The 24,601-nt window shown below is 50.2% G+C and overlaps 2 protein-coding genes across 10 annotated transcripts in view; one reads left to right on the top strand and one right to left on the bottom strand.

The window, feature by feature from the left end:
* LOC117034503 (leukocyte immunoglobulin-like receptor subfamily B member 3) overlaps positions 1-18,123 on the top strand; it is an 89,298-nt gene extending 71,175 nt beyond the window's left edge. For 4 of the 9 annotated variants that reach the window (XM_033127499.1, XM_033127491.1, XM_033127492.1 and 1 more), the window contains 6 exons: positions 14,773-14,811; positions 15,554-15,661; positions 16,032-16,074; positions 16,154-16,191; positions 16,402-16,451; positions 17,191-18,123. In XM_033127499.1, coding sequence (XP_032983390.1) covers positions 14,773-14,811; positions 15,554-15,661; positions 16,032-16,074; positions 16,154-16,191; positions 16,402-16,451; positions 17,191-17,337 — 425 coding nt within the window. In that variant the 3' untranslated portion in view covers positions 17,338-18,123. Of the gene's footprint in view, positions 1-6,526; positions 6,660-11,512; positions 11,933-12,154; positions 12,191-12,342; positions 12,631-12,783; positions 13,096-13,320; positions 13,603-13,911; positions 14,212-14,772; positions 14,812-15,553; positions 15,662-16,031; positions 16,075-16,153; positions 16,192-16,401; positions 16,452-17,190 lie in introns of those variants that run through there. The other 5 variants (XM_033127496.1, XM_033127495.1, XM_033127504.1 and 2 more) reach the window with 5 other exon arrangements.
* A 541-nt stretch (positions 18,124-18,664) lies between these two features.
* On the bottom strand, positions 18,665-24,340 carry RPS9 (ribosomal protein S9). The gene is made up of 5 exons (XM_033127535.1): positions 24,250-24,340; positions 23,885-24,006; positions 23,517-23,639; positions 19,870-20,056; positions 18,665-18,916 (listed from the first exon to the last, which is right to left on the bottom strand). Exons 2-5 carry the CDS (start codon positions 23,979-23,981, stop codon positions 18,739-18,741), a joined length of 585 nt encoding a protein of 194 aa, XP_032983426.1. The 5' UTR covers positions 23,982-24,006; positions 24,250-24,340; the 3' UTR covers positions 18,665-18,738.
* Between the last annotated feature and the right edge of the window lie 261 nt (positions 24,341-24,601).

Genomic DNA, 24,601 nt, shown 5'->3' with positions numbered 1-24,601 from the left:
TGGGAGCCTAGGAGCAAAGAAGACAGTCCAGAAGAGCCATGTCTTAGGAGTGAGGCCAAACCAGCACTAGAATATGCCTAAACACTGATGTTTATGTAAGCCTTGGAAGAATAAGCTGAACCACAGTTATTTAATTGACTTCCAAAACATAGTTACATACTCTTTTAAGAAAGGAAGCAGATTCTGTTACTCAACAGCGTCATTTTCTGCCTGGCACGGTAAACCAAACACAGTCCTGCATTCATGTGAAAATGCAGAGGTTACTGCCACCCTTACAGGCTTAAAGGTGGCGGTGGTGGGGCCCATGTGTCCCCAACACACCAGCCTGGTCCCTGCAAACACTGGATGGACCATGGGTGGTCACCCAGCGCTACTGCCTGTCACAGCTGCTGTGCTGGGTGGAGGCGTTTACTAGAACAGAACTACAGAGTCTTCAGTCATTTCTAGGCACTATGGTCTGGTGACTAAGAAGCAGTTCTTCACCTGGACTCACAGTTAGCCCCAGGATAAATTCACCTCCCTCTTTCACAGCACAGTCCAAAGGGACCCTGGGCATCTTGAGAGTGATGAAATGACATTTGTCCACAATATGGAGGACATCTTGTCAGTTGGACCTGATGAGCAGAGAGTGGCCAGCCCTGGTGTGCACTTCAGGAGGGGGGAAATGTTTTTTTTATCAAAAAAGAGAAAGAGGGTGTCGTGCGGGGCGGCCTGCAGGGTGTCAGGTGGGGTCTCTGATCCCACTCCCCACACAAGAACGCAGGACATGGTGAGGCCAAAAAGGAACACCCACGGAGCCATAGATAGGGGAGTCATACCACTATACTCTCGCTGGCGGCTGGGTTGGAGACACAGGAAACAGGAGCCACACAATTCTCAACCCTCACTGTGCCGCTTGCAGACTCAGCCACCATCTTCTTGCTAGCTCCCCCTTTTTCTGCTAGCCTAGCCACGGCAGTTATATTCATGGCCAATGGCTCACTGGTTACAGCTGACGGCCAACTAGCCACAGCTGCTGGCCATTTGATCACAGTCGATGGCCATTTACTACCTGAGCCAGCACCTTTCTATGCGAGGCCGAGAGCCTGGAAACTGCTCTTTGGGGCTCTGTCCCCACACTCCACCCCTACAGGCTCTCGCCTCACAATCTATGCGACAAGCGTCTTCCGCGAGGGGCCCTGTGCGAGGAGCCTGGAGGTGAATGCTATTTCCTGGACACAGCCAAGCTCTCTGGTCACAGCCAGGGTTTCTCAGGGCACCACCAGTACTTCTGGGCACAGCCAGACTTCCTGGACTTCTTAGGGTACCAGTAGTCTACCCGGGCACACGAGGGCCTCTCAGGGCACTGCCACTCTCTCTGGACACAGCCAGACTTCCTGGACACAGCCAGGGCTCCCAGGGCACTGCCACTCTCTCTGGGCTCAGCCAGACTTCCTGGACTCAGCCAGGGCTCTCAGGGCACTGCTACTCTCTCTGGGCCTCTCAGGGTACCGTGCTGGAACAACAGCGGCTCACAGTCAAGGTGCTTACATATTCTCAATGGTGGCCGGTCAAGACACAAAAGCAAACATCCCCCAGTTCCACTACATGGTGGTATGTTCCCAAACAGTCAAGCTGTCCATTAAATTAGGGATGGAAGGCAATTCCCCATAGCCATTGCTAGGGCTGTCCTGGGGGTGAGGGATGACCTTGACCTCACCCTCAGCTCCCACGGAGGACTCAGCAAGCCATTCCTCCTGGGACTACAAGTCCTGCATCCGGGCTGCGTCAGCAAGCACTTCCCAGCCCACCGGGCTGCAAGGACTTTCGTTTTCTCCGGCTTTGCTGGTTGGGGAACCGTCCATGTCTTCCCACCCGGCCACGGGGTCCAGCTCTCAGGCAGCTGCTCCTCCTAGTCTTCCTGCAACTGAGTGTTCATAGGCACAAACTGCTCCACCGTCCTTCGGAGAGCTTTGGCCGACACCGTACCCTGCTCGCTGCGCCATGTGTCGTGCAGGGGACTCTGCTCGCTGGACCAGTTGTCACGTGGGGCGGCCTGCGGGGTCTCAGCTCCCCCACATAAGAACGCAGGATATGGCTAGGCCAAACAGGAACACACACGGATCCATAGGTAGGGGAGTCATACCACTATATTCTCGCTGGCAGCTGGGTTGGAGACACAGGAACCAGGAGCTACACAATTCTCAACGCTCACTGCGCCGCTTGCAGACTCAGCCACCATCTTCTTGCTAGCTCCCCCTTTTTCTGCTAGCCTAGCCACAGCAGTTATATTCATGGCCAATGGCTCACTGGTTACAGCTGACGGCCAACTAGCCACAGCTGCTGGCCATTTGATCGCAGTCGATGGCCATTTACTACCTGAGCCAGCACCTTTCTATGTGAGGCCGAGAGCCTGGAAACTGCTTTTTGGGGCTCTGTCCCCACAGAGGGTTTGTTCAGTTACCTCAGTTGGTTAGAGCGCAATGCTCATAACACCAAGGTTGCCAGTTCTATCCCCACATGGGCCACTGGGAGCTGCACCCTCCACAACTAGATTGAAACAACTACTTGACTTGGAGCTGATGGGTCCTGGAGAAACACACTTTAAAAAAAATTAGTTTAAAAAACGGGGGGAGGGGAAGAGAAAAGAAATTCAAAGATTCAGGGCCTGCCAAAGCAGTGAAGTTACAGAAGGCCTGCCCGGAAATGCCCTGTATGGTAAGGCAGACACCTTTGCATGTGCCACGCGTACCACTAAGAAAGAAGCACAATCCTGTGTGTGCACTTTCCATTGTGGAAGCAGCACATATCATGCTTGACAAAATGATTTCTCACCTATCAGGTGGCTGAGGAGGCTGAGGGTTTGAGTGGAGCCCAGAGGAAAGTAGAGCCCTGCAGTCTGAGGACTCTGAAGCCGTGGCCATGTGACCTGCCAGACCCCGTACTGCTAGCAGTGTCCGCGTGTGCTGGAAAGCTGTGTGAATTCTCTGCCTAGAACAAGTGGCAGAGGAGAGGCTTAGCCACTCTGGGCTCACGTCATCACATCACCTACAGCAGAGAGCTAGATGCCATTCAGAAAGCTGCCTCTGATTTCCACCGGTTCCCAATAGCCACTGAATGACTGACGAGGAGACATCATTGCAACTGGAAATACAGAGAGGAGTGGGGGTTTTGTCCTCCCCACCGTCATGAGGTTGCAGTTCATTGTGGGATGAGAGTGGTAAACCTGGGGCCATGAACAGAGGTTCTGGAGGACAAAGGTAAGTCTCACAAAGATGTGGCTTAGATGCACACGATACCTATCCATCCCGTGAAGCCTCTCCCTCAGCCGTCATCCACAGCCTCATGACCTGGGTCACGTCTGGGCGGTGTGATGTTTTAGAGAAGTGATGCTCCACGGCCCCATTGGGGACTCTGAGACAAACCATTGAGAGAAAATGCCTTCCGGGAGAAGACGTGGGTGATGGATAGGATAATACACCTTGTTGTGGAATGAGAACCAGCTAGATGTAAAGATACACGCACGGACTCCTCCAGGGTAGTAGCAAATGTCCGCCTATGTGGTCAGCGGACAGGAAGGAGAAAAATTGAATGGGAGGAGATGAGGACACCCAGGAAGGAGGCATGTGTATGGACAGACGTACAGGAGTGGGCACAAAGCACCTGCACCTTTGACTCAGGTATTAATGTCCCCTGAGAGGGCAGTTACAAATCAGTCACAGGCATGTAAAGTCAGCACAAGGAACACGAGGTCTGACATTTAAGTTCACAAACTTGCCACCGTGCACTTACATTGGCAGCACTGTACAAAGTGCTCGGTAAGGTTTCATAACCTTGGTATATCAGTGTCTCACAACTGTGTTCGTGTGGACATGTGGCAGTGTCTTGCTGAGTTGAGTTCACTATTGTTGTTGCATGTTTTTGTGTACTGTCACAAGAAAGTCTGTGCTTGAATTAGAGCAATGAACAAACATTAAATTTCTTGTTAAACTTGGCAAGAGTGGAAGTGAAATCAAGGATATGTTAGTCCAACTTTATGGGGATAATTCCATGAAGAAAACAGCAGTGTACAAATGGATTAAACATTTTTCTGAGAGGAGAGAGTGTGTCATTGATGAAGAGAGGTTAAGGTGGCCAGTAACGAATAGAACTGACCAAAACATTGCAAAATTTTATTGAATTTTACGTCAAAATCATCAGCTGACTGTGAGAAGCATAGCAGACCAAGTAAATATTGATAGAGAAACAGTTAGGAATGTCTTCACTGAAAATCTTGACATGAGAAAGGTGTGCGCAAAAATGGTCCAGAAGGAGCTCACCGATGAACGAAAGCCAAGGAGAGTCGAAGTTTCCCAAGGCCTTTTGGAGAGGCAAGATGATGTTTTGAGCCATGTTATCACTGGTGATGAAACATGGATGTACCAACATGACCCTGAAATACAGTGTCAAAGTACACAATGGAAGTCAGCCAATTCTCCACGACTAAAAAAGTTCCGTCAGTCCAAATCAAGAGTCAAAAACCATGTTGCTAAACCTTTTTGATATCAGAGTGATTATTCATTATGATTTGCACCAACTGGATAAACGGTTAACCAAGTTTACTATTTGGAAGTGCTGAAAAGGCTGCGTGAAAATGTTAGACAAAATGACCTGAACTTTTCGCCAACAATTCATGGCTCTTGCATCACGACAATGCACCAGCTCACACGGCACTGTCTGTGAGGGAGATTTTGGCCAGTAAACAAAAACTGTATTTGAACATCCTTCCAACTCACCTGATCTGGCCCCCAATGACTTTTTTCTTTACCTGAAGATAACGGAAATATTGAAAGGAAGACGTTTTGATGACATTCAGGATATTAAGGGTAATATGATAATAGCTCTGATGGCCATTCCAGAGAAAGAGTTCCAAAATTGCTTTGAAGGGTGGACTAGGCACAGGCGTCGGTGCATAGCTTCCCAAGGGGAGTACGTCGAAGGTGATCATAGTGATATTCAACAATGAGGTATGTAGCACTTTTTCTAGGATGAGTTCACGAACTTAATTGCAAACCTCGTATAACCAACAATATAGTAATAATTATGGATGGTGTCAGGAGGGTACTAGACTCGTTGGGTGATCACTTCATAAGGTATGTTAAGTGTCTAATCACTATCCTGCACACCTGAAACTAATATTGTATGTCAATTGTCATTGAAAAATTATTTTTGTTGTCACAAATTATCTCTTTATACTGTGAGTTCATTTCTGCATTGCAGTAGCAAGTTGTCTTTTCCTTCTATTTAAAACATACATTACCCTGTATGTTATGTTTAAATGTATAGTGTCCAATTTGCTGTAAGGGTTGCCATTTCCTGCTTCTGTCTGTCTATTTGTAATACTACTCATGGTGGTGAACACACAATGTGATATATAGATGAAGAATTACAGAATTGTACACTTGAAACCTATGTAATTTTACTAACCGTTGTCACACCAATAAACTTTAACTAAAAAAAAAAGAAGAAACAAAAATATATTTTTAAAAATATCCCCGCAGAGCCCCACCATAGACAATTCCTTAACAACCAAGGGGCAGGAAGACTCGTTCCATAGATACAAGCCGCCTCTGTTCCTCTTCGTCACAGTGTTCCCACCGTGGGCCTATGAGGCTAGGCTCGGTGACAGAAATGGAGGCTATTCTTGCGCCTGGTGTCAGGGACAGCCTTTCCCAGGCAGTGACCTAACTGCAGGCACCGCTTGGAAGTCCAGAGATCAACACTGAGTCCTTAATACTGTGTCATTCCTTACGTCAGCAAATCAGACATGTGGTCCCAAGTTGATTTCACCCCCAGTGGAATGCACGTGTGTGTGTGTGAGTGTGATAAATGCACCCCTTTTAAGTGTGTACTTCGATCATCTTTGGAAAATGTAGAAATTCATGTAACAACTGTATCCACAATGAATCTGTAAACACGGCCATCACTCCTAAAACCCATGGTGACGTTTTTAGTCAACCTACTCGCCCCAAACTCAGACTGAAGGAAACAGCTCTTACTTCTCTAGGTATTAGTCGGGCCAGTTAAAGAAATTCACAGAACTGAAGTCAGAAAGCATGTAGTCTTTCATACTGACACTTTTCTCTGGATGCTTTCTATTTGTTTTTTTTTTCCACTGCTTTGATGATGATCTTCACGTGTGTAGGCTTGGTTTTAAAGAATCATCTGACTAATGGTTTATCAATTTTATTGGCCTTTTTAAAGAATTGTTTTTGGGTTTCACTGATTTTTGTTACAGTTTCTCTGTGTTCAGTTTCACTAATTTCTTCCCTGTGTTATTTTATTCTGCTGACTTTGGGGTGAGTTTGCTCTTCTTTTTCTTGTGTCTTAAGCAGGAAACTTAGCGATTAGGGACTGCTACTTAATATGAGCACTCGCTGCTCTCACTTCCCTCCTAAACTGTTTTCTATTCTGAAATAACCACTTTATACGTCACAGGTTTTCGTTTATCTCGTGATCTCTTGAGGCACAACTTTCAGAGTTTGGCTGTGAACATTAAACAGATTCGGGAAAGCATTGATGAAGTGTGGGTGAAAACTTGTTAAATCTTTGAGAGAGAAGTTTGACTGAAGACGTTTGAAGTTTGAATTGACTGGGAGACCAAAGACTCAAAGAAGATTCTCTCAAGACATGAATGAGAAGTAAGTTGTGTGTTACTAGTGTGTGTTTTGTGTGCATGAATGGGAATTTGTAAATGTAGAATTCCAGGTGAATTCCAGGCCCCGACAATCATTGTCAACAGAAGATCAACCTGCAGATATTTATGCTTTAACTTGAAATTATAAAGCTAGTTTTAATGTTCATGGGTACCTTTTATGTATTTTACGTTACATACGAAAAAATTCATGTTAAGTACAGACTGAAGATGGTGAATCAGTTTGGGGAAGAGGTTTTGTGGACTCTTTCATACTACAAAAGAAAAAAAAATGACTTCTGGGGAATTGGACTAGTTGTCTTTAGTTTTTGAGACTAGAATGCTAAAAAAAATATGAAGGAAATTAAAACTCTTATTAAATTGATCTGCGAAAACCTCGTTACTGGAAATTGATCTGGAAAACCTCGTTACTGAAAAAGAAAGGACTTGAGACTTTCTTCCAGGAAACGAGGATGTGATTGTCAGGCCTACAAGTTAGGTTCTCGACCTTAATGCCATGTATTTTTTTACTTACTAAAAACTGTTCTAGTGAAAATCATGTTAGTAATACGAACTTCTGGTCTAGTTGGGAGTTCTTCCATTTGAAAAATGTGATTTTTGCATGGAACTATTGGAATCTTTTTGTTGTCTGTTTCCACTCCACTGGATAGAATTGAAATAGAAGTTTCCCTTTTGATAAAGGAACAGAAATGAACAAGTCATGTGTAAATTGATGTTTAGTAATGAGATAAACTTGAAACACTAGACTACATTATAAGCGTAATCCTAGGTAGTCTTTTCAAAAGGTATCTCCTAACTATCTTTTCACATTGCTTTCAAGATGTTTTTTGTAAGAATGATTCAGTGTTTTTGTTTTTGTTTTTTTTTATTTATCTTCAAGTGTAATTTTCCAGGACCCATCAGCTCCAAGTCAAGTAGTTGTTTCAATCTCGTTGTGAGGGCACAGCTCACAGTGGCCTGTGTGGGGATCGACCTGGCAACCTTGTAAGAGCAACGCGCTCTAGTCAACTGAGCTAACCAGCCGCCCCTCAAGATATTTTAAGTTATATTTTTTCCACTTTTCAGAACTGCTTCTTTCGGTTACATTTTTTTAATTGAACTGTAATTCATAAGGGGCAACATTTTTTCTTTTTTGATAAGGCTTCTTATAACTATGGCTGGATGTTTTGCTCTAGTCTTCCAAAGAAGGGACATTTTTTACAGTCACTTTGAAAATCATGTGGTCTTTAACTTGGGGACTATTTTGCATGAGTGCTAATACATGTTTAAACCCCAGCAGACCTTGTCACATGTCACCCCATGAACGTGGACAATGAAAGGACTACCCTGCTGAAATAAATAGGTTCTGGACTGAAAAGCTGGGAAAGAAACATAATTTTCTTTTTTGCATAAATCAAAAAACAGCCAGTGTGTGGAGTTTTCTTTTGACCTCAGCAGATGAACCAAACTGATAATGTTAATTCAGATTCAGGAAATTATCTGAATCTTGGTTTGTATAGATTTGGAATCTCCGTGCAATGTTAACTAAATCAGGTAGCTTTTACGGTTTCACATGTGTACATAGGCTCTCCTCACTTTTTTCAACATCTACCCATTATTAAGCTTTGTAAACTGGCATTGAAACATTGCCACAATGTTGCAACCAATTTTATATTTTTACAGTGTAATACATGTTATTTTTCAGAGACAAACCAAAGATTAATCTGTCAAGGTTCTTGCTACCTGCTTTAGCGGTATCTGGTAGAAGATCTTTTATGTATTTGTAATAGATGAAAAATAAACCAGATGGAAATCCTGTTTTTTGTTTTGTTTCCTCTTTTGTTTTTTTACTGCTTAAGCCATGTACCAATATTTGAGTCCAAATTGTGTAGAATAAGTTAAACTTAAATTGCATTCTATCAGCCAGTAGGAGTGAAATTCTGTAAGCAGAATTTCCATGGAACATCAACTAGGTTGTCTGTCACCAGAAGGTTTTATTCGGGAAAAGGAAAAACACCTGCAACCCAGCGCCTGCAGACATGTCCAGGCATGTGCACTCTGGCTGTGTGCTTAGATGGAGGGTACTTAAGGCAGGACGACAGGAAGTTAGAACCCCAGTTTTATGAAAAGGTAGTTAGGACCATAGATCTCCACTAGGTGTTCCCATGAACTTCCATGAGTAGAGCTCTTACATAGACTTCACAGCCTGATGAAGTCCTAGTTCATCTTTACCAACAGTTATGTTGAAATAAAGTTTTAAAAAGTAAAAAATAAAATAAGAACAAATAAAAGGAACCTCTTGCCGACTATATATAGTTGGGTCTTGTGGGAAATTCAACCCTACAATCTCTGCCATTGTACTTTCACTGTTTACAATTAATGTAACTCCAGATAAGGCTATTTCAGGTGTCACATTTTATTGTTTGTTTCCGCTCCTCCCCTCTATTGTTTGCTCTTCAGTTTTCCCTTTCCTGCCTTCTCTTGGCTTTTTGGACAATTGTGTATTATTCCATTCTAATTTATCTACTGCTGTTCTAACTATAACTCTGTATATGTTGGTTTTTAAGTGGCTATTCTAGGTATTATAATATACACACCAAATTGCACAGAGTCTACACACAGGTAATATTTTACCTCTTCAAGGCAAATGCAGAAGCCTGATAACAAATAGGTCCTATACCCTCAACACTCTATGCTGTAGTCGTTGTATGCGTTCCATCTACATGTGTTAAAACCCCACCAATGTTACCATTTCAGCTTTAAACAGCCACACATATTTTTTAAAACTCAAGAGAACTATAACATTTACTTAAATAGCTACCATTTTTTGCTCTTCCTTTATTCTTGACATTCCATTTTCCTCTAGAATTATTTCCTTCTTGCCTGAAGAGCTTACTTCTTTTAACTAGATCTGCTTGCAACAAATTTGCTCAGTGTCCTTTGCTCCCAGAATGACTAATTTGGCTACCATTCCAGAGGAAAATGTCCAGAATTTCATGTTGGCTCTTCTTGACTCCCAGGACTTTAAAATCTTCTGACCATGGTGGTTTCCGACAGGAAATCTGTAATCATTCAAACCATTTTTCCTCACTACGCAACGTGGCTTCTTCTCTGGATTCTTTTAATTATTTGGTTTGTTTTCACTAGTTTATGATCATGAGGCGTATGGGCATTGTCTTGATAAAGATTTATAGCTGAGTACCTTGGACATGTAAATTTATGAGTTTCAACAAATTTGTGAAATGGTCAGCTATTTATTTCTTCAAATATGTTTTTTCTTCATTGCTGTCGTTCTCCTTTTGCTGGGAGATCAATGACATGAATTGTCTCACCGATCCCTGAGTCGGTTCATTTCTAAATAACTGAACTGCCTCCAATGCGGGCTCTTACCAGGGCTGGAGAAAGAACCCACAATGTGAGAGGAAGAGCTCCACCCAGGGCAGCAGGGGCTACTGAGGAGCAGAAATGACTCAGAGGTTTTGAAGGAAAAGACGGTGCTGACTTAGAAATAAGGAGTTAGTGAAGGGAAGTCTTTGAGGAAGGAAAGTCCACAGTCCAAGGTCAGGAGGCAAGGCCGTGCTTTCCTCTGAGAAATGGTGATCAGTCATCTAAGGGTCTCCCCACACCTCCCTCTCCCCCAAGGCCCTCCTCCCCGTGATGGTCCCATTGGCTCCTCCAGGCACCAAGAAGAGATTGGAACAGCCTTCAGTTCCTCACTCTCTTGCACTTCACATCCAATCATCAAATCCACACATTATGTCCCCTGAGCCCCTCTTAACCATGTCCCCAGCCCACCACAAGACTCCAGACGTCTTGTCTGTCTCATCAAATCAGCCCCCTTCCTCATCCTCCAGTCCAGGCCCCACTGCTTTCTCCACTTCACTCCTCTCTGCACTTCCACGGGACTCTTCCTATAACTCAATCTGGTTGGAGCCTGCCTGTTCCCACCCTTCCACCAGTTTCCATTTCAAAAAAGGTCTAAGTTGCACCTTCTGATATTCAAGGCTGTGAATGATCAGCCCTGAGCTAAACTCACCAGCTCCAGAGCACACACTCTCCTCCCACAACCAAACCCCTCCACCCCAAGCCACACACAGAAACTGAGCTTTCAATAATTCTGTGCCGTCCTCGGCTGCTCCCTCTGTCAGTTTGAACCTAGCCAACCTGCCGGACCAAGTAGCTGTCCTGTGCCCTGCAACTCAATTGTGAATGTACTTTGTGTTATAGGTTTGTGTAAGGGCTGTACGAGAAAACCACATAAACGACTTCAAATACTGATCAACACGCCATCTTGCTAGAGTTATCAATGGAGCCCTCCCGCATTACATTTCATACAGCAGTTGTCCTTTTAAAACAGAACTCTGTTCGTACTGTCTGTTGCAGAACCTTTCCCACTGATTTCAGCATAAAACCCAAAGTACTTGCACGGTGCTGGAGACCTGAGTTAGCAGCCCCAGCCTTCTCCTGGCAGCTCTCACGTCTGACAATAGCTCAGGACCTTTCTGGTCACGAACTGCCCAGCCCACCACCTTGGGCTAACCTGCTCATGCCCTGGGTCACTCCATCCCCAAGAAAGACCCAGGTTACATAATGTATCCATGTTACTGAAGCTCATTGTTCATTTTTTTCTTCCAACATGTAACAATCTCACAACAAGACTATAACTGAATTGTCTGCCATCTAAGTATCTGTAATGTCTGTCTTCGTTCATCTGAGCCCATGAGTGCAAGGAAAGGATAGTCAGCTTCAGCCGTCAATGTCCAGTGCCTGGCACCGTGGCGGGACATGGTAACTACTCAGTAAATATTGCCTGGCCAGTGAGTGAAAGGAAGAAAAATTGCATTTAGAGTCTCAGGAAAGGGAAGTGACTTACCCAAGCTCACACAGGTTCTAGAAGAGGCAGAGTCAGAATTGGAACAGAAATCGGGCTGGCTCACCGCCTGCCCTGCCTCCTCTCCCCTCATGTTCTGGGACCAGCGTCACCCTCTGGATTTGGGTTTGGCATGAGGTGGAGGCGGAGTGTGTGGGTCTGGGGAGACTCAGGTCTGGTCCAAAAGGTCCCACAGCCTGCTGTCTCCTCAGCCGCATCCCTCCGGGTGAGCAGAGCGAGGCCCTGGGAGGGGCTGTACCCCTCCCTTTGAGGCCGCTGAAGAGGAACCCGTGACATGTTACATGGAACCTGGACCTTGTCACACCCTGTGCATCTGTCCTGCTGGGCTCTAGGGACCATGAGACCCTGCAGCACCACGACCCTGAACCTCATTGTCCTTCTCTGCCTCGGTGAGCTTTAAGGGAAAGAGGAGGGATGGGGTCCCCTCCACTTCCAGGTCCTGGTCCCTAAAGACCCCAGGACTCAGGACGGTCAGTGGGGACAGGATTTCCAGGGGGAAAAAGAGACGTGTCAGCCCCAGGTCTGACCCCGTGTTTAGGGGCCCAAACCAGGCCTCGAGCTGCCCTGTGTGGGGGGGGCAGGGGATGGTTCTCACAGGGAATCTCTTTCAGGGCTGTGTCGGGGCCCACAGGACCTGGTACAGGCAGGTGAGTCCTCCTGCTTCAGTCTCCAAACCCCTGGGCACCTAGGGGAAGCAGGGGCTGTGCTGATGGTGACCAGGCTGGAGGGGCCTTCGAGTGACCGGTAGTGACACAGGGGAGAAGGGCACCCGTGACCTTCACGTCTGATTCCTTTCTAGGGGTGCTCCCCAAGCCCTCCATCTGGGCTTATCCAGGCCCCGTGGTCCCCAAAGGGAGCCGTGTGATCATCTGGTGTCAGGGTTCCTTGCAGGCTGAGGTCTACCGTCTGTATAAAGAGCCTGGTTCTCAAGTCTTGGATACAGAGACCCCACGGGACTCCAGCGACAAGACTGGTTTCCTTATTGAATCCATGAGCTCAACCAATGCAGGACGGTACCAGTGTGCATATTACACCAGAAGGAACAGCTGGTCAGAGGGGAGTGACCCCCTGTCCCTGGTGGTGACAGGTAAGAGCTGGGTCCCCTCAACACTGTGGGCTCCTCCTCACAGGCAGAAGGAAATGGAGTGTGGATTTGGGGGGGCCTCACCCCTCAAAGCACGCACCTGGGGTATGTGGGGTGACTGTCCACCTTCAACACAGCTCTCTCCTTCTCCCTCAGGCATGTACGATGCACCCTCCCTCTCAGCCCAGCCAAGTCCTGTGGTGGCTTCAGGAGAGAAGGTGTCCCTCTCATGTAGCTCACAGTTCACAGGGGGCGCTTTCCACCTGCTGAAGGTGGGAGGAGCTGACCCGCCCATACACATGGATTCAAGGATCAATTATGGGAGGCGGCCGGCCCAGGCCCAGGCCCTCTTCCCTGTGGGCCCCGTGAATACCTCCCACGGGGGGACCTACAGATGCTATGGTTCCTCCAGCTCCTATCCCAATGTGTGGTCACATCCCAGTAAACCTCTGCATCTCAAGGTCACAGGTGAGGGCATACTCACTCAGCCCCATCTCTTTCCTGGGTCCAAAATCATTGACCTAAACCTTGTGCCCAGTGGAGCCCCAGGGGCCATGGAGGGTCGGTGACACTGGCCTCCTGGGGAGAAAACCACAGGCGGGAGGTTAGGAAGGGACCAGTGAGAACTCTCACTGCAGCCCAGTGGGCAATGTGGGGTGTGGCCCCTTGGTACCACTGTCCCCTTCTCCCCAGGCGTGTACAGCAAGCCCACCCTCTCGGCCCAGCCAGGCCCATTCGTGCTGCCTGGAGACAACTTGACGCTCCAGTGTCACTCGGAGGCTGGCTTTGACAGATTCGCTCTGACCAAGGACGTGGGGCTCACACCCACCCAGGGCCTTGATGGGCAGCACAGCCCCGACTTCCCCCTGGGCCGTGTGACCCGTGCCCACGGGGGCCGGTACAGATGCTACACTGGACACAACCTGTCGTATGCATGGTCGTCCCCCAGCGCCCCCCTGGACATCCTGATCACAGGTGGAAGCACTGCCCTGCCCCACGTCCTGAGAGTCAGATCGGGGCGCTGGGCCCAGGGTCACCCTGGTGGGGATGGGGTGCAGGGAGAGGGTCCAGGAGCGGAGGCTGAGATGCGGTGTGCTCTAGGGAGAGGGAGTGAGAAAAGGGGGCTGAGGGACACAGAGATAAGAGCCTCCCCCAGAGGGCCTGAGAGGAGCTGAGACGGGCTCACAACCGGAATCCCTGGAGAAGGACGTGGTCCCGCAACTCAGGGTCAAGGGCATGTGGGAGAGGGCGGCTCTCTACACTCAGGGCCTTCCTCTCTCTCAGGCATGTACGAGAAACCCTCCCTCTCGGCCCAGCCAGGACCCTCAGTGTCCCGGGGAGAGAATGTGACCCTGCAGTGTCGCTCTGAGACCTCGTTTGATAACTTCCACCTGCACAAGGTGGGGTCACCGGCTCCTCCCCGGCACCTGCGTCTGCGGGACTGGGCTGCACCCTCTCAGGCCAACTTCCGCATCAGTCTTGTGACCTCAGCCCACGGGGGCACTTACAGGTGCTACAGTTCACGCGGCACCTCCCCCTACCTGCTGTCACACGCCAGTGACCCCCTGCAGCTTGTGGTCTCAGGTGAGGGGCCCCAGCCCCACCCCTTGTTTCCTCATGGTCAGTTCAGGACCGGGGAGCTCTGAGCTGGGTGGGAGTGAGAGTGACAGGAGGGTCAGCCGGAGGGGACTCTGACCTCCCAGAGGGATGGCCAAAGCCGGAACTCCCATCCCTGCCTCATTGTCCACGTCCCTGAGGCGGACATGTTCCCAGTGGGCAGAGGGACGCTGAGGAGGACTGAGGCTGACCGAAAGGAGAAAAGGCCCGAGGCAGCCCCTCCAGGCTTCCTCCAGTCTCCCGTCCTGGCAGCCTCACCCACAGAGACCCGCACAAAGGCAGACTAGCTGAGGCCTCGATCCCGAGAGGGACCAGGATCGCCTGCTATGGCACATCTTGTCTCCCAGGGGGGTTGGGAGTCAGGCCGACATGTGGGCGGACCACAGGGCCCCCAGGGCTGAGGCTGGGGCGTGATGGGTGGGGCGTCATGGCAGAGGGAGATGTTGGGGCCCAGCCTGGGGGAGGAGCAGCAGGGCTGACGTGGGAGGAAGGCAGCTCCTGACCCTCACCTCCCATCCTGATCCCCAGGAGGCTCTGAGGAGGGGCCCCCCACCACCATGGAGAGGGGTAAGTGGGGGTCTGTGGGGAGGTGGTGGGAGCAGCTCGGTTCTGATCAGCCTCTTCTTGGATAAGTCCCTTCTCCGATTGCAAAGGGCGAGAAGGCTGCTTGGACACTGTGTGTGCTTGGGGACACAGGCGGTGGGTGCTGGGGACACAGGCAGTATCTGAGCTCCCCTCCATAAGCTCAGGGGAGCTCAGCCCCCAAGGAGTTGCCATGGAGTTAGGGAATGAAGACACATTCATGGTTCAAATCCCAGCTCCGCTACTTCACACCCTGGGATCTTGGACAGTCGTGTTCCTCCCAAGTCCTAGGTTCACAGCTGTGGGACAGGCCCCCCGCCACCGCCTCCAAGCCCTCAGCCCGTGGCCTGGCCCTGTTTAGAGGTCAGGAAGGGCAGGAGTGTATCTTCCTGCACTTCCCAGATACACTCCATGTGCACACGGGCCCCAGGTGGGGGAAAAGCGTTCTGCCTGGAGGATGAGGGGACAGAATAAATAAAACACACAAAAGGGAACCCACAGCCTTGAGTTCCAGCCCCCGCCTCGCCACTTTCAGGCTGGGTTAACCTCTCTGTGCCTCAGTTTCCTCCTCTGTGAAATGGGTGGGGTGTGGTCAGCAATCCCTAGGTGCATGACTCTTGTGAAGGTTCAGGACATAACAGACAGACCCCAGCACAACACCTGGCACACAGTAGGCGCTCAATGAAATGACACCATTGGCTCATCCATGACGTCACCCGTGCCCAAGGTCTCCTGAATGTTCTGATTGGAGTCTCGGTGGCTTTTGTTTTGCTGCTCTCCCTGCTCCTCTTCCTCTTCCTCCGACACCGGTGTCAGGACAAAAACAGGACATCAGGTGAGTAGGGAACGGGGTGACCAGTGTCACGGGAGGGGGTGGGCTCAGAGCACCTGCCAGATAGAAACCAGCAGAGGAAGGTCAGCTGAGAAAACTTCCAGCATTTCCCAATGAGAAGTCTGAAAAGAGATTAAACGTGAGTATACATGCACGTATTTTTGAGTATTCTTTTGGCTTTTTCAAACTTATGAAATGCTTGAAAACACATGCAAGTTTTGTTTTTCATCGCTTCGAATTGCTTTCTCTTGAATTCTGCATGCAGGTGGGAGGGGTTATAATCTTCTCAGTTGTTGCGTCCTCTGAAGACCTTAGTGCAGCCCCGGGGGAGGGTTCTAGGGTGGGCTGGAGGCTGACCGCCACCTTCCTGCAGTGGCTGCAGCATCAGAGCCTGAGGACAGAGACCTGCAGAAGAGGTGAGCCCTCTCCCAAAGACCCGACTCCCGCCTGCCCGCTGCCCCCACGCTGCCCCTAACAATCCATCTCCTCCCCCAGCTCCAGCCCAGCTGCTGACGTCCAGGAGGAGAACTTGTGTAAGGGGACAAAGAAGGGCTGTCCTAGGGGAGGAGACGGGCCCAAAGAATGTGGGTGGGACATGGAAACCGGGTTTGGTTCAAAATAGTTCTGGGCTTCAGGGTGAGACAGCATGAGTCTGATACTGTGTGACCCTGGCCACATCACTGACCCTCTCTGGGCCGCTACGTGGCTGGCAAGCGATGAGCCCTGTGTTCTGTCCCCACCAGATGCTGTCGTGAAAGACACACAGCCCGAGGACAGACAGCTGGACAGTGAGGTGAGCTCCGTCTGGTCCTGAGCAGGGCGCCCACACCTCCTTGTTCATACACTAAATCCAGAGGACACATCTCCACCTTCACACCACACAACTCAGCAGCCTCTCCCTCCTGGAAGCACACGGCCCTGGGCTGCTACAACCTCGCACCCTTCCTTTGTCTCCTCTGCTGGCCCCTCTGCCCTTGGAGCTCTTGAAGGCTCAGATGGAGATGACAGGCTGAAGGTCAGGGCTGACAAGGGGCTGAAATCCAAGCCCCGGGCTTGCAGAGAGGCCCAAAGGGGCGCCTTCTAAAACCTGCACAAAGGGTCTCCCAGTCTGGCTCAGCCCTCACTGTTCTCCCATCTGTCGCACAGACCTGACACAGGTGACAGCCAGTCTGTACACCACAGCAGGCTGGCTCACCTCACTCTAGCGAATGGACGGCACTCCCCTGAGGGGTGCAGTGGGGTCTGACTGTCCCTCCACGCTGATGGCTCCACACCAAATTCCTACCTCCAGTCCTGACCTCTCCCCAGTATGAGACTCACACCTCCCAACACCCACGTCACAGGGGCTTCAACCTACCTCTCCTTCCTCAGACCCCTGAAGACACGCTGACTGGAGGGTTAAGAGAACCAAGGAGACCCCGCCTCCATCTCCATCAGAGCCCGAACAATTAAAGTCCCCAAGACTGTCCTTTCCTCCCTGGTCTCAGGCTTCCCCACCCCAACCACGTGTCTTTGCTCTCCCCCCACTGCAGGCTGCAGCATCTGAAGACCCCCAGGATGTGACCTACGCCCACCTGAACCACTTAACCCTCAGACGGGAGACAAGTGCACCCCCTTCCTCCCCGTCAGAGGAGCCCCCAGATGAGCCCAGCGTGTACGCTGCTCTGGCCATCCACTAGCCTGGGAAGGGCCCAGACCCCACTCCAGGGAGGGGACCTGCAGGGACCCGGGAAGGCACAGGACCTGCCACCATGGAGACACAGCTCACGACCCCAACCAGCCTGGAGACCTGACGCAGACCCCCAGCAGCTCCTGGGAACCTTTTGGAAGTCAATTGTTTCCAGGGATTCCATCATTACACAGCTCATCTTAGTCCCTACCTACCAAAGGGACCTCGCTGACTGTAAGGCTCCCATGTAACTACCATCAATTGAGGCCATCATTTTGCAAATGGCAACCTCGGGGTGGGGGGGGAGGACCTGCTACCCAGCCCATCAGCTGCAGCTGCCCCTGTGAAGCTGCGTGCTTAACTGACCTCAGAGCCCAAAAGCCCCCACAGGGATGAACTACAGGGTGCAGAGGGGTTGCTCAATTCGTTTCTCATTTCCTGAGACCAAGCCCCTTCCTCCCTGGCCCAGTGCAGCTGCAGAGAAAAGGGAAGTCTGCTCCCTCCTGACCATCAGTGGTTTCAGACTCCAAACACAGGGGGAGGGGTGCCTACAGTGTCCCTTCCCACAGACCAGAATCCATTTCCCACTTCTGACACAGAACTGGGGACCTCATCAATCACACCCAACAAGCTGTGAAGTGAGCCTGCGATCTTGTCAAATGTTCCCTCCCTACCAGAAACCAATTAAAACAGGTGGATGGGGTCAGCTCAGCTCCCACTGCCGCCCTTACACTCTTCCCAGGGATCAGGGTTAGAGCTGGAAATGTGAGCTGACCCTCACCCCACTTGCTATCGACTTCCTCTGCCTGGAGCTGACTCTTCCCCATCCCCCCATGCAAACTGTTGGCTTTCAGAATTTCCTTCTGGTTTTGACTCACTCTTCCTGTAACACGCTTGGTCTCCCTGCTGTGACGTTCAGGACTGTAGCTCCAGCCCCCAGAGGACAAGGACCAGGGTCTAGGAGGCAGTCACAGCACCTAAGTGCCAGCTGCAGCAGCACATGCGAAACTGGACAGATAGATGCAACACGGCCCCTGAGCAAGGATGACGCTAATTCACGAAGCACTCCCCATTTTTTCAGGGACAGTAACTACTTTTGGAGATGATCACTTTGCATAGATGTTGAACTATGTTGTACACTGGAAACTTAACATTAAAATAAAAAGCCCCCAAGGATCTGACCCAACCAGGCTAACCAGACCCGTTCTATGCAGGGCAATACTCCCAAGTGTGGAACTAGCTTGAGGCCGCCTGGGGAAGGGCGCAGCCTGTGCTTCTCCCCACTACACAGGCTGCGTGGCCACACCAGGGAGGGAAAGATGCACCAGTAAGACCAGTTGCAAAGTGTTGATACGTTTTATTATCTGACTGGGAAAGACACTGCAGCAGTCTGCGGGAGGGTCGTGTGGCCTTAATCCTCCTCCTCGTCATCACCGGCCCCGGCTCCGCCCTGGCCCTTCTTGGCGTTCTTCCTCTTCACGCGGCCCGGGCGGCCACCCCCGTATGGGGACCGGAGGGAGAAGTCGATGTGCTTCTGGGAGTCCAGGCGGACAATGAAGGACGGGATGTTCACCACCTGCTTGCGGACCCTGGAGGAGGAGGGCAGGTGAAGGGGGTAGACACCTCTCTGGCTTGTGCTGAGGCCATAGGGTTGGTGACAGCTGTGCTGACAGCCATGCCGCAGGGCATCCTGACCCCATGGACTCAGGTGTTCATCTAACCCAGACACTGTGACAGCGTTATATTTTACAGAGGGACATTCAGAAGTACCCACACAAGACCACAGAGCCAATGAGGTGAGGTGGCAGCCTGTAAGCCCAAGATCTTGTTTTCGAATATTCTGAACACTGAGTTTTGTTCTGGAAGCAACAGCCCGAGGCTGGGTTCTATGAAATCCTTTCCGACAAGGAATGTTAAGTGAGGCTCTTGTCCAGGGGCCCCGGGCTAGTGAAGGGCCTAGGCAGCAAATGAGTGCAGAGATCCTGCCCATTTACTGCACAGCTTCCCCCAATGGCGCCCAACGTACAGATCAGGTGAACAGCACCGGTAAAGACCCACTGGCCTGACTGGTCTTCAGGGCACCAGTGGCCACCGAGCCAGCACGGGCCTCACATGGGACCCTGGACTGTGGTGACTTCGCCACCAAGGTAATGCCCACAGTATAAGAGCGCAGCAGCGATCCGGGGTCTGGGATGACTCCACAAGTGGGCGGGCCTAGGACAGCCGAACCCACCCAAGCCAGTTAAAGCCCAACGACCTCTCACTGGGGGACACCAGAGCTGTTACCTGTCCAGTCGCCTGCATGCCTGGCAGAGACCTTCGCAAGGTGTACGGCTCAGGCCGCAGTGACCCTTGTGCTGGGCTATGGGGGGATGAGGCAGCCCCCGGCCCCCATGAGCTATTTGTAGGGGTCAGTGTGTACCCTCAGGGTGAGCTCACACCTGTCAGCTCCAAGGGCTGTACAGAAGACAGGGACAGTAGGCTCAGCAAGGGCAAGCGTCAGGGGTCGGGGAGGACTCCGGGAGCCCAGCAAAGGCGGTACCTGATGTGACGCTGGCGGATGAGCACCCGGGCGTGATGGATGGACTTGGCCAGGCCCAGCTTGAAGACCTGCGTCTGCAGGCGCCTCTCCAGGAAGTCTTCGATCTTCAGGCCCAGGATGTAGTCCAGCTTCATCTTGCCCTCGTCCAGCACGCCGATGCGGACCAGGCGCCGCAGCAGGGCGTTGCCTGTGGGTGGGGGGGAGCGTGAGCGGGGCCCAGCTGACCTCCACCTGCTGAGTTCAAATCCTCCACCTCACGTGGAGGGGCCTCAGACAGAAGTAGGAGCCAACTCTGACACAGGACCATGTGATTCGTGATCTCACAAAACCCTAAGGCAGGTTCCTAAGGCTACATCCACCTCACCAGGGAGCACAGGTGACTACACACACCTGTGTTCTCACCTGGACGAGAACCTGCCTCAGATTTGTCAGGAAGAGTAAATGACACAATCCCTGTAAGAGGGCTTGGCATTCACCTTGGTGCAAAGACCAAGGGCTGCTGCTATTGAACCATTTCCCATAACTAAGCACAGTGGGTAAGAGCTAATATTCTGGAGTCAAGAAAGCCCTAGTTTCATGGAGCAGGCTCACAGCTACGTAACACTTTGACACGGGGGTAAAAGCCCAAAACTTTTGTGATTAGAAAGGATTAGTTTCAAGAAGAGGTAGAAAAGCATAAAGGGGGTCAAATATATGGTGATAGGACATTTGATTTTGGGTGGTGAACATACAATGCAATATACATACACGTTTAATACAGAATTGTACATTTGAAACCTATATAATTAACCAATGTCACCTTAATAAATACGAAAAGAAAAGATTAATTTCACTTTATGAAGTGGCTATTGTGGGGACAGAGCCAGGAGTGCAGTTTCCAGGCTCTCGGCTTCACATGGAAAGGTGCTGGCTCAGGTAGTAAATGGCCGTCAGCTGTAACCAGTGAGCCATTAACCACTGATGTAACTGCCGTGGCTACGTTAGCAGAGGGTGGTCTAGTGGTGGTGTAGTGGCGTGGCGGAGTGTGGATTGCAGATCATGTGGCTCCTGTCTCCTGTGTCTCCAACCCAGCTGCCAGTGAGAGTATAATGGTATGACTCCCCTACCTATGGCTCTGTGGGTGTTCCTGTTTGGCCTCACCATGTCCTGCGTTCTTATTTGGGAAGCGGGACCAGAGACCCCGCCTGACACCATGCATGACACTATTAATCTTTCGTTACAGCAAAACAAAATTCAACCAAGCTCCATAAACAGTGGACCCACATCTATGGGACACTTTCCCCAGGGAAAGCTTGAAAGAAAGCTGGCCGATCCCGTGGGCACTTCAGTGGCAAAAGGGTCCTTATCATTATGGCATGAGGCAAGCACTGAAGCACCTTAGTTGTTGATCTGAAAAACAGAACACCTGTCCTTAAGCTGCTATGAGGATGGAGTTTATACTGGTCGGTACCTGACGGAACCGCCAGCCAAATGGTGGCTGCCGGTAAGAGTTCGTCTTTCTAACAGATGAGACTCAGGGACCCTTCCCACCTAATGCCACACCAGTGACTGGATCAGAAACTAGGCGAGGCTGTACCAGTGAGGACACTTCCAGGGGCAGAGCTCACTCACAGGCTCCTCCCTGTCCTGTGGCTAAACGGCTTCATTTACTAGAAAGTGAAGGTGCTGCCTTCCCCTCACTACTTCCATTTCTGCCCTGGAAAACCATGAACAATCTTTGGACACCTGCCACTCAACCCTGCCCTATATCATCTCTTTGCCATGTGACTGTCATCCAACCACAGACTTGAGAAAGTTTCACTGTAATTAGCCCTATCTTCAGAGTCCTCCCTGAGAAGACCAGCTGTGGCCCGCTCCCTTCAGCCTCTGGGATAACGTCCCACCCAATACCAGTGTCCATGGGGAAGGGGATTCTGGAACTTCCATGAGATTGTCAGAGGCAGTTATGAACTAATGAAAAAAATGAAACCACTAACATCTGTGAGCCTGAGACAGACTTAAGTGCGATACATTTGTGGTTAAACAAGCTCCATGCATTGCTCAACCTCTAATATGGATAAGCACTCTCTTGCTTACAGTGAGAGCTCAGCTTTAAAAGCATTTGCTTCCTTAGTCATAGGTTGGGAGAAAAAAAAAAATCATACTAATAACCCAATTGAAAATTAGTAAAAGAAAAGCCAGGTACTCAAGGAAGCCAGGCCTGATTTCCAGCCCCTCCTGCCTTCCACCATAAATCAAGATTCCCTAGCCTTAGGCTAAAAACAGGATCAAGATGAGAGGGGCCAGCCCAGTGGCTTAGGCGGTTAGAGCTCCATGCTCCTAACTCCGAAGGCTGCCGGTTCGATTCCCACATGGGCCAGTGGGCTCTCAACCACAAGGTTGCCTGCTCAACTCCTTGAGTCCCGCAAGGGATGGTGGGCTGCACCCCCTGCAACTAGCAACTAGCAACTGGACCTGGAGCTGAGCTGCGCCCTCCACAACTAAGACTGAAAGGACAACAACTTGATTTGGAAAAAGGCCTGGAAGTACCCACTGTTCCCCAATAGAGTCCTGTTCCCCTTCCCCAATAAAAATCTTAAAAAAAAAAAAAAAAAAAAAAGATGAGAGCTATGAGGGAGCCAGTGTTAGGGGTTAACTAAAAACAAGTTGCAAATTTTGTCCTAATAAAAGCTGTTACAAACAACAAACAAATTACAGACCCATTTACAGCCAGACTTCATGTCTGTTCAAATCACAACCTGTGAATTACACATAGCTCACCCACATCCAGGATAATCAATGTAGGCTACACTCGCCAAGTGAGGGAGCACATTAGTTTACTTTTTACATTCAGATACTGTTCCCTAAGCTTCCGCTAAAATCATCTGATTCCACCCACATCACTGAGTCCACCTGGAGCCTGCCCTCCAGTCCCACTATGGTGGGAGGCCTCTCTGACCATTTGTTCATCTGTAAGAGTATTATCAGTAGCCACCCCCTACAAGGCAGGTTAAATGACGTATATGAAGAGCTTAGAAAAAGGAACTTAACCCAGTCCTTGTCAGATATCAGCTATTTTAATACTATTGCTATCTTACAATCTAAGAGAGACCATTACAATTGGGGACGTGTCAATCTTTGCTCTGGAAAGCCCTCAACTTCTGATCTCAAAGTAGAAATTTAAGATGTTAAGCAAGAGTCTAAACATTCTTCCCTGTGACATCCATAGGTCCTGTCCTGTTTAGGTCTTTGCGAAATGTCTCCTAAATGTCCTTGACCATTAAAGCAGGTAAATACACACAGCCAAGCCCCCTCCCTGCAATCACCATCAGACATTTCAGAAATTCCACCATCTATTCCCACCACTAGAAAACAGGATATATACGAGCACAGTTGTTTTCATATTATACACAGCTACAGCTTGGCGCCCAAACTTGCTTGGTGTTATTAGTTCTAATCTAGGGTAAATTACGATCCAACGTTTGGGTAAAACAAAGTGGCACACATAAAGACTAGGGCAGGGATTTGGATCCCGACTCCCTTTTCCTGCCCCACGATCCACATTCGACACCAAGTTAAAAGGCTGGCTCCACTTGTTCAGTGGAGCACCTCTGTCACTGGCCTAGCAGCCCTGCACTTCATCCTTTCCTGAGGGTTCCCGTACACACCTTCAAACAGACGCCGTGGGTCTTTCTCATCCAGCGTCAGCAGCTCCCGGGCAGCCTTGCGGATCTTGGCCAGTGTAAATTTGACCCTCCAGACCTCACGTTTGTTCCGAAGCCCATACTCTCCTACAAAATGAAGGGGGTGGCTGATGGGTGAACAGGCTCAATCCCACGGACTAGTGCAAAAGATGGATTGCTGGCTTCGGGGTACAGAAAATCTTTGGAAACCACCAATAATCCTGAACTTGGTTGGGGAAGGAGGAGACGGACACACCTGAGAATCAGAACTGACAGCCGAGCAAGGAGCGACCTGATCCACGTGCTCGCCTTCTCCCGACCCTGGAAGCCAAAACCCTGCCTTCGCCACTCACCGATCAGCTTCAGCTCTTGGTCGAGGCGGGATTTCTCGAAGGGTCTCCGCGGGGTCACGTAGGTTTTGCGACAAACCCAGCTCCGGGCCACCGGCATGTTGGCTCCGCTTGCCCGTCGGCGCCTGCGCGGGAGAGAAAGCTCACCGTGAGGACTCCAGGCGGCACCTGCGCAGTGCCACAACTACGCTAGACCACCACACATCTCGCGAGACTTGCCCTAAAGTTTTTGGTATCACCCCACAAACCAGTTGCTATCCGTCCTCATCTCACCCCTAACCTCTTCACAGTCCTTATTAAAGCTTATTAAAGGTCCACACGACCTTACAATCCACACATCCACCACAATACACAGCAGCACAACTAACCTAAGCGCAGAGCCTGGTAACTGAGGAAAAGGAGCGCACGCGCTTGGGCCGCGCTCTTATAGCATCGCCGCCGCCCGTGACGTCAGCCCGCACGGCGCACGCCTGTACCAATCAGAAGAGGCGTTGGCGGGCAGAAAAGCTGTGTGCACAAAAGGTTGGGCGGGAGCCGCGTTTGGGAGGAGTTATCATATCTGGGCCTGACAGGGCGTCGGAGACCTGAGGAGTGGGGACCCTCCTCCGCCCCAGGGTGGTGACTGAAATGCAGCCACTAACCTCTGAGTCGGGTGTAATGATGGAGACATTATATTTATGTCTCTAGACCTCGGCGGGCTTCCCCTCTGTGAAAAGACCC

Source organism: Rhinolophus ferrumequinum, chromosome 15 (genome assembly GCF_004115265.2).
Source record: "Rhinolophus ferrumequinum isolate MPI-CBG mRhiFer1 chromosome 15, mRhiFer1_v1.p, whole genome shotgun sequence".
In the NCBI taxonomy this organism is placed as follows: domain Eukaryota; kingdom Metazoa; phylum Chordata; class Mammalia; order Chiroptera; family Rhinolophidae; genus Rhinolophus; species Rhinolophus ferrumequinum.
This window is presented reverse-complemented; position numbering and strand designations above follow the sequence as displayed.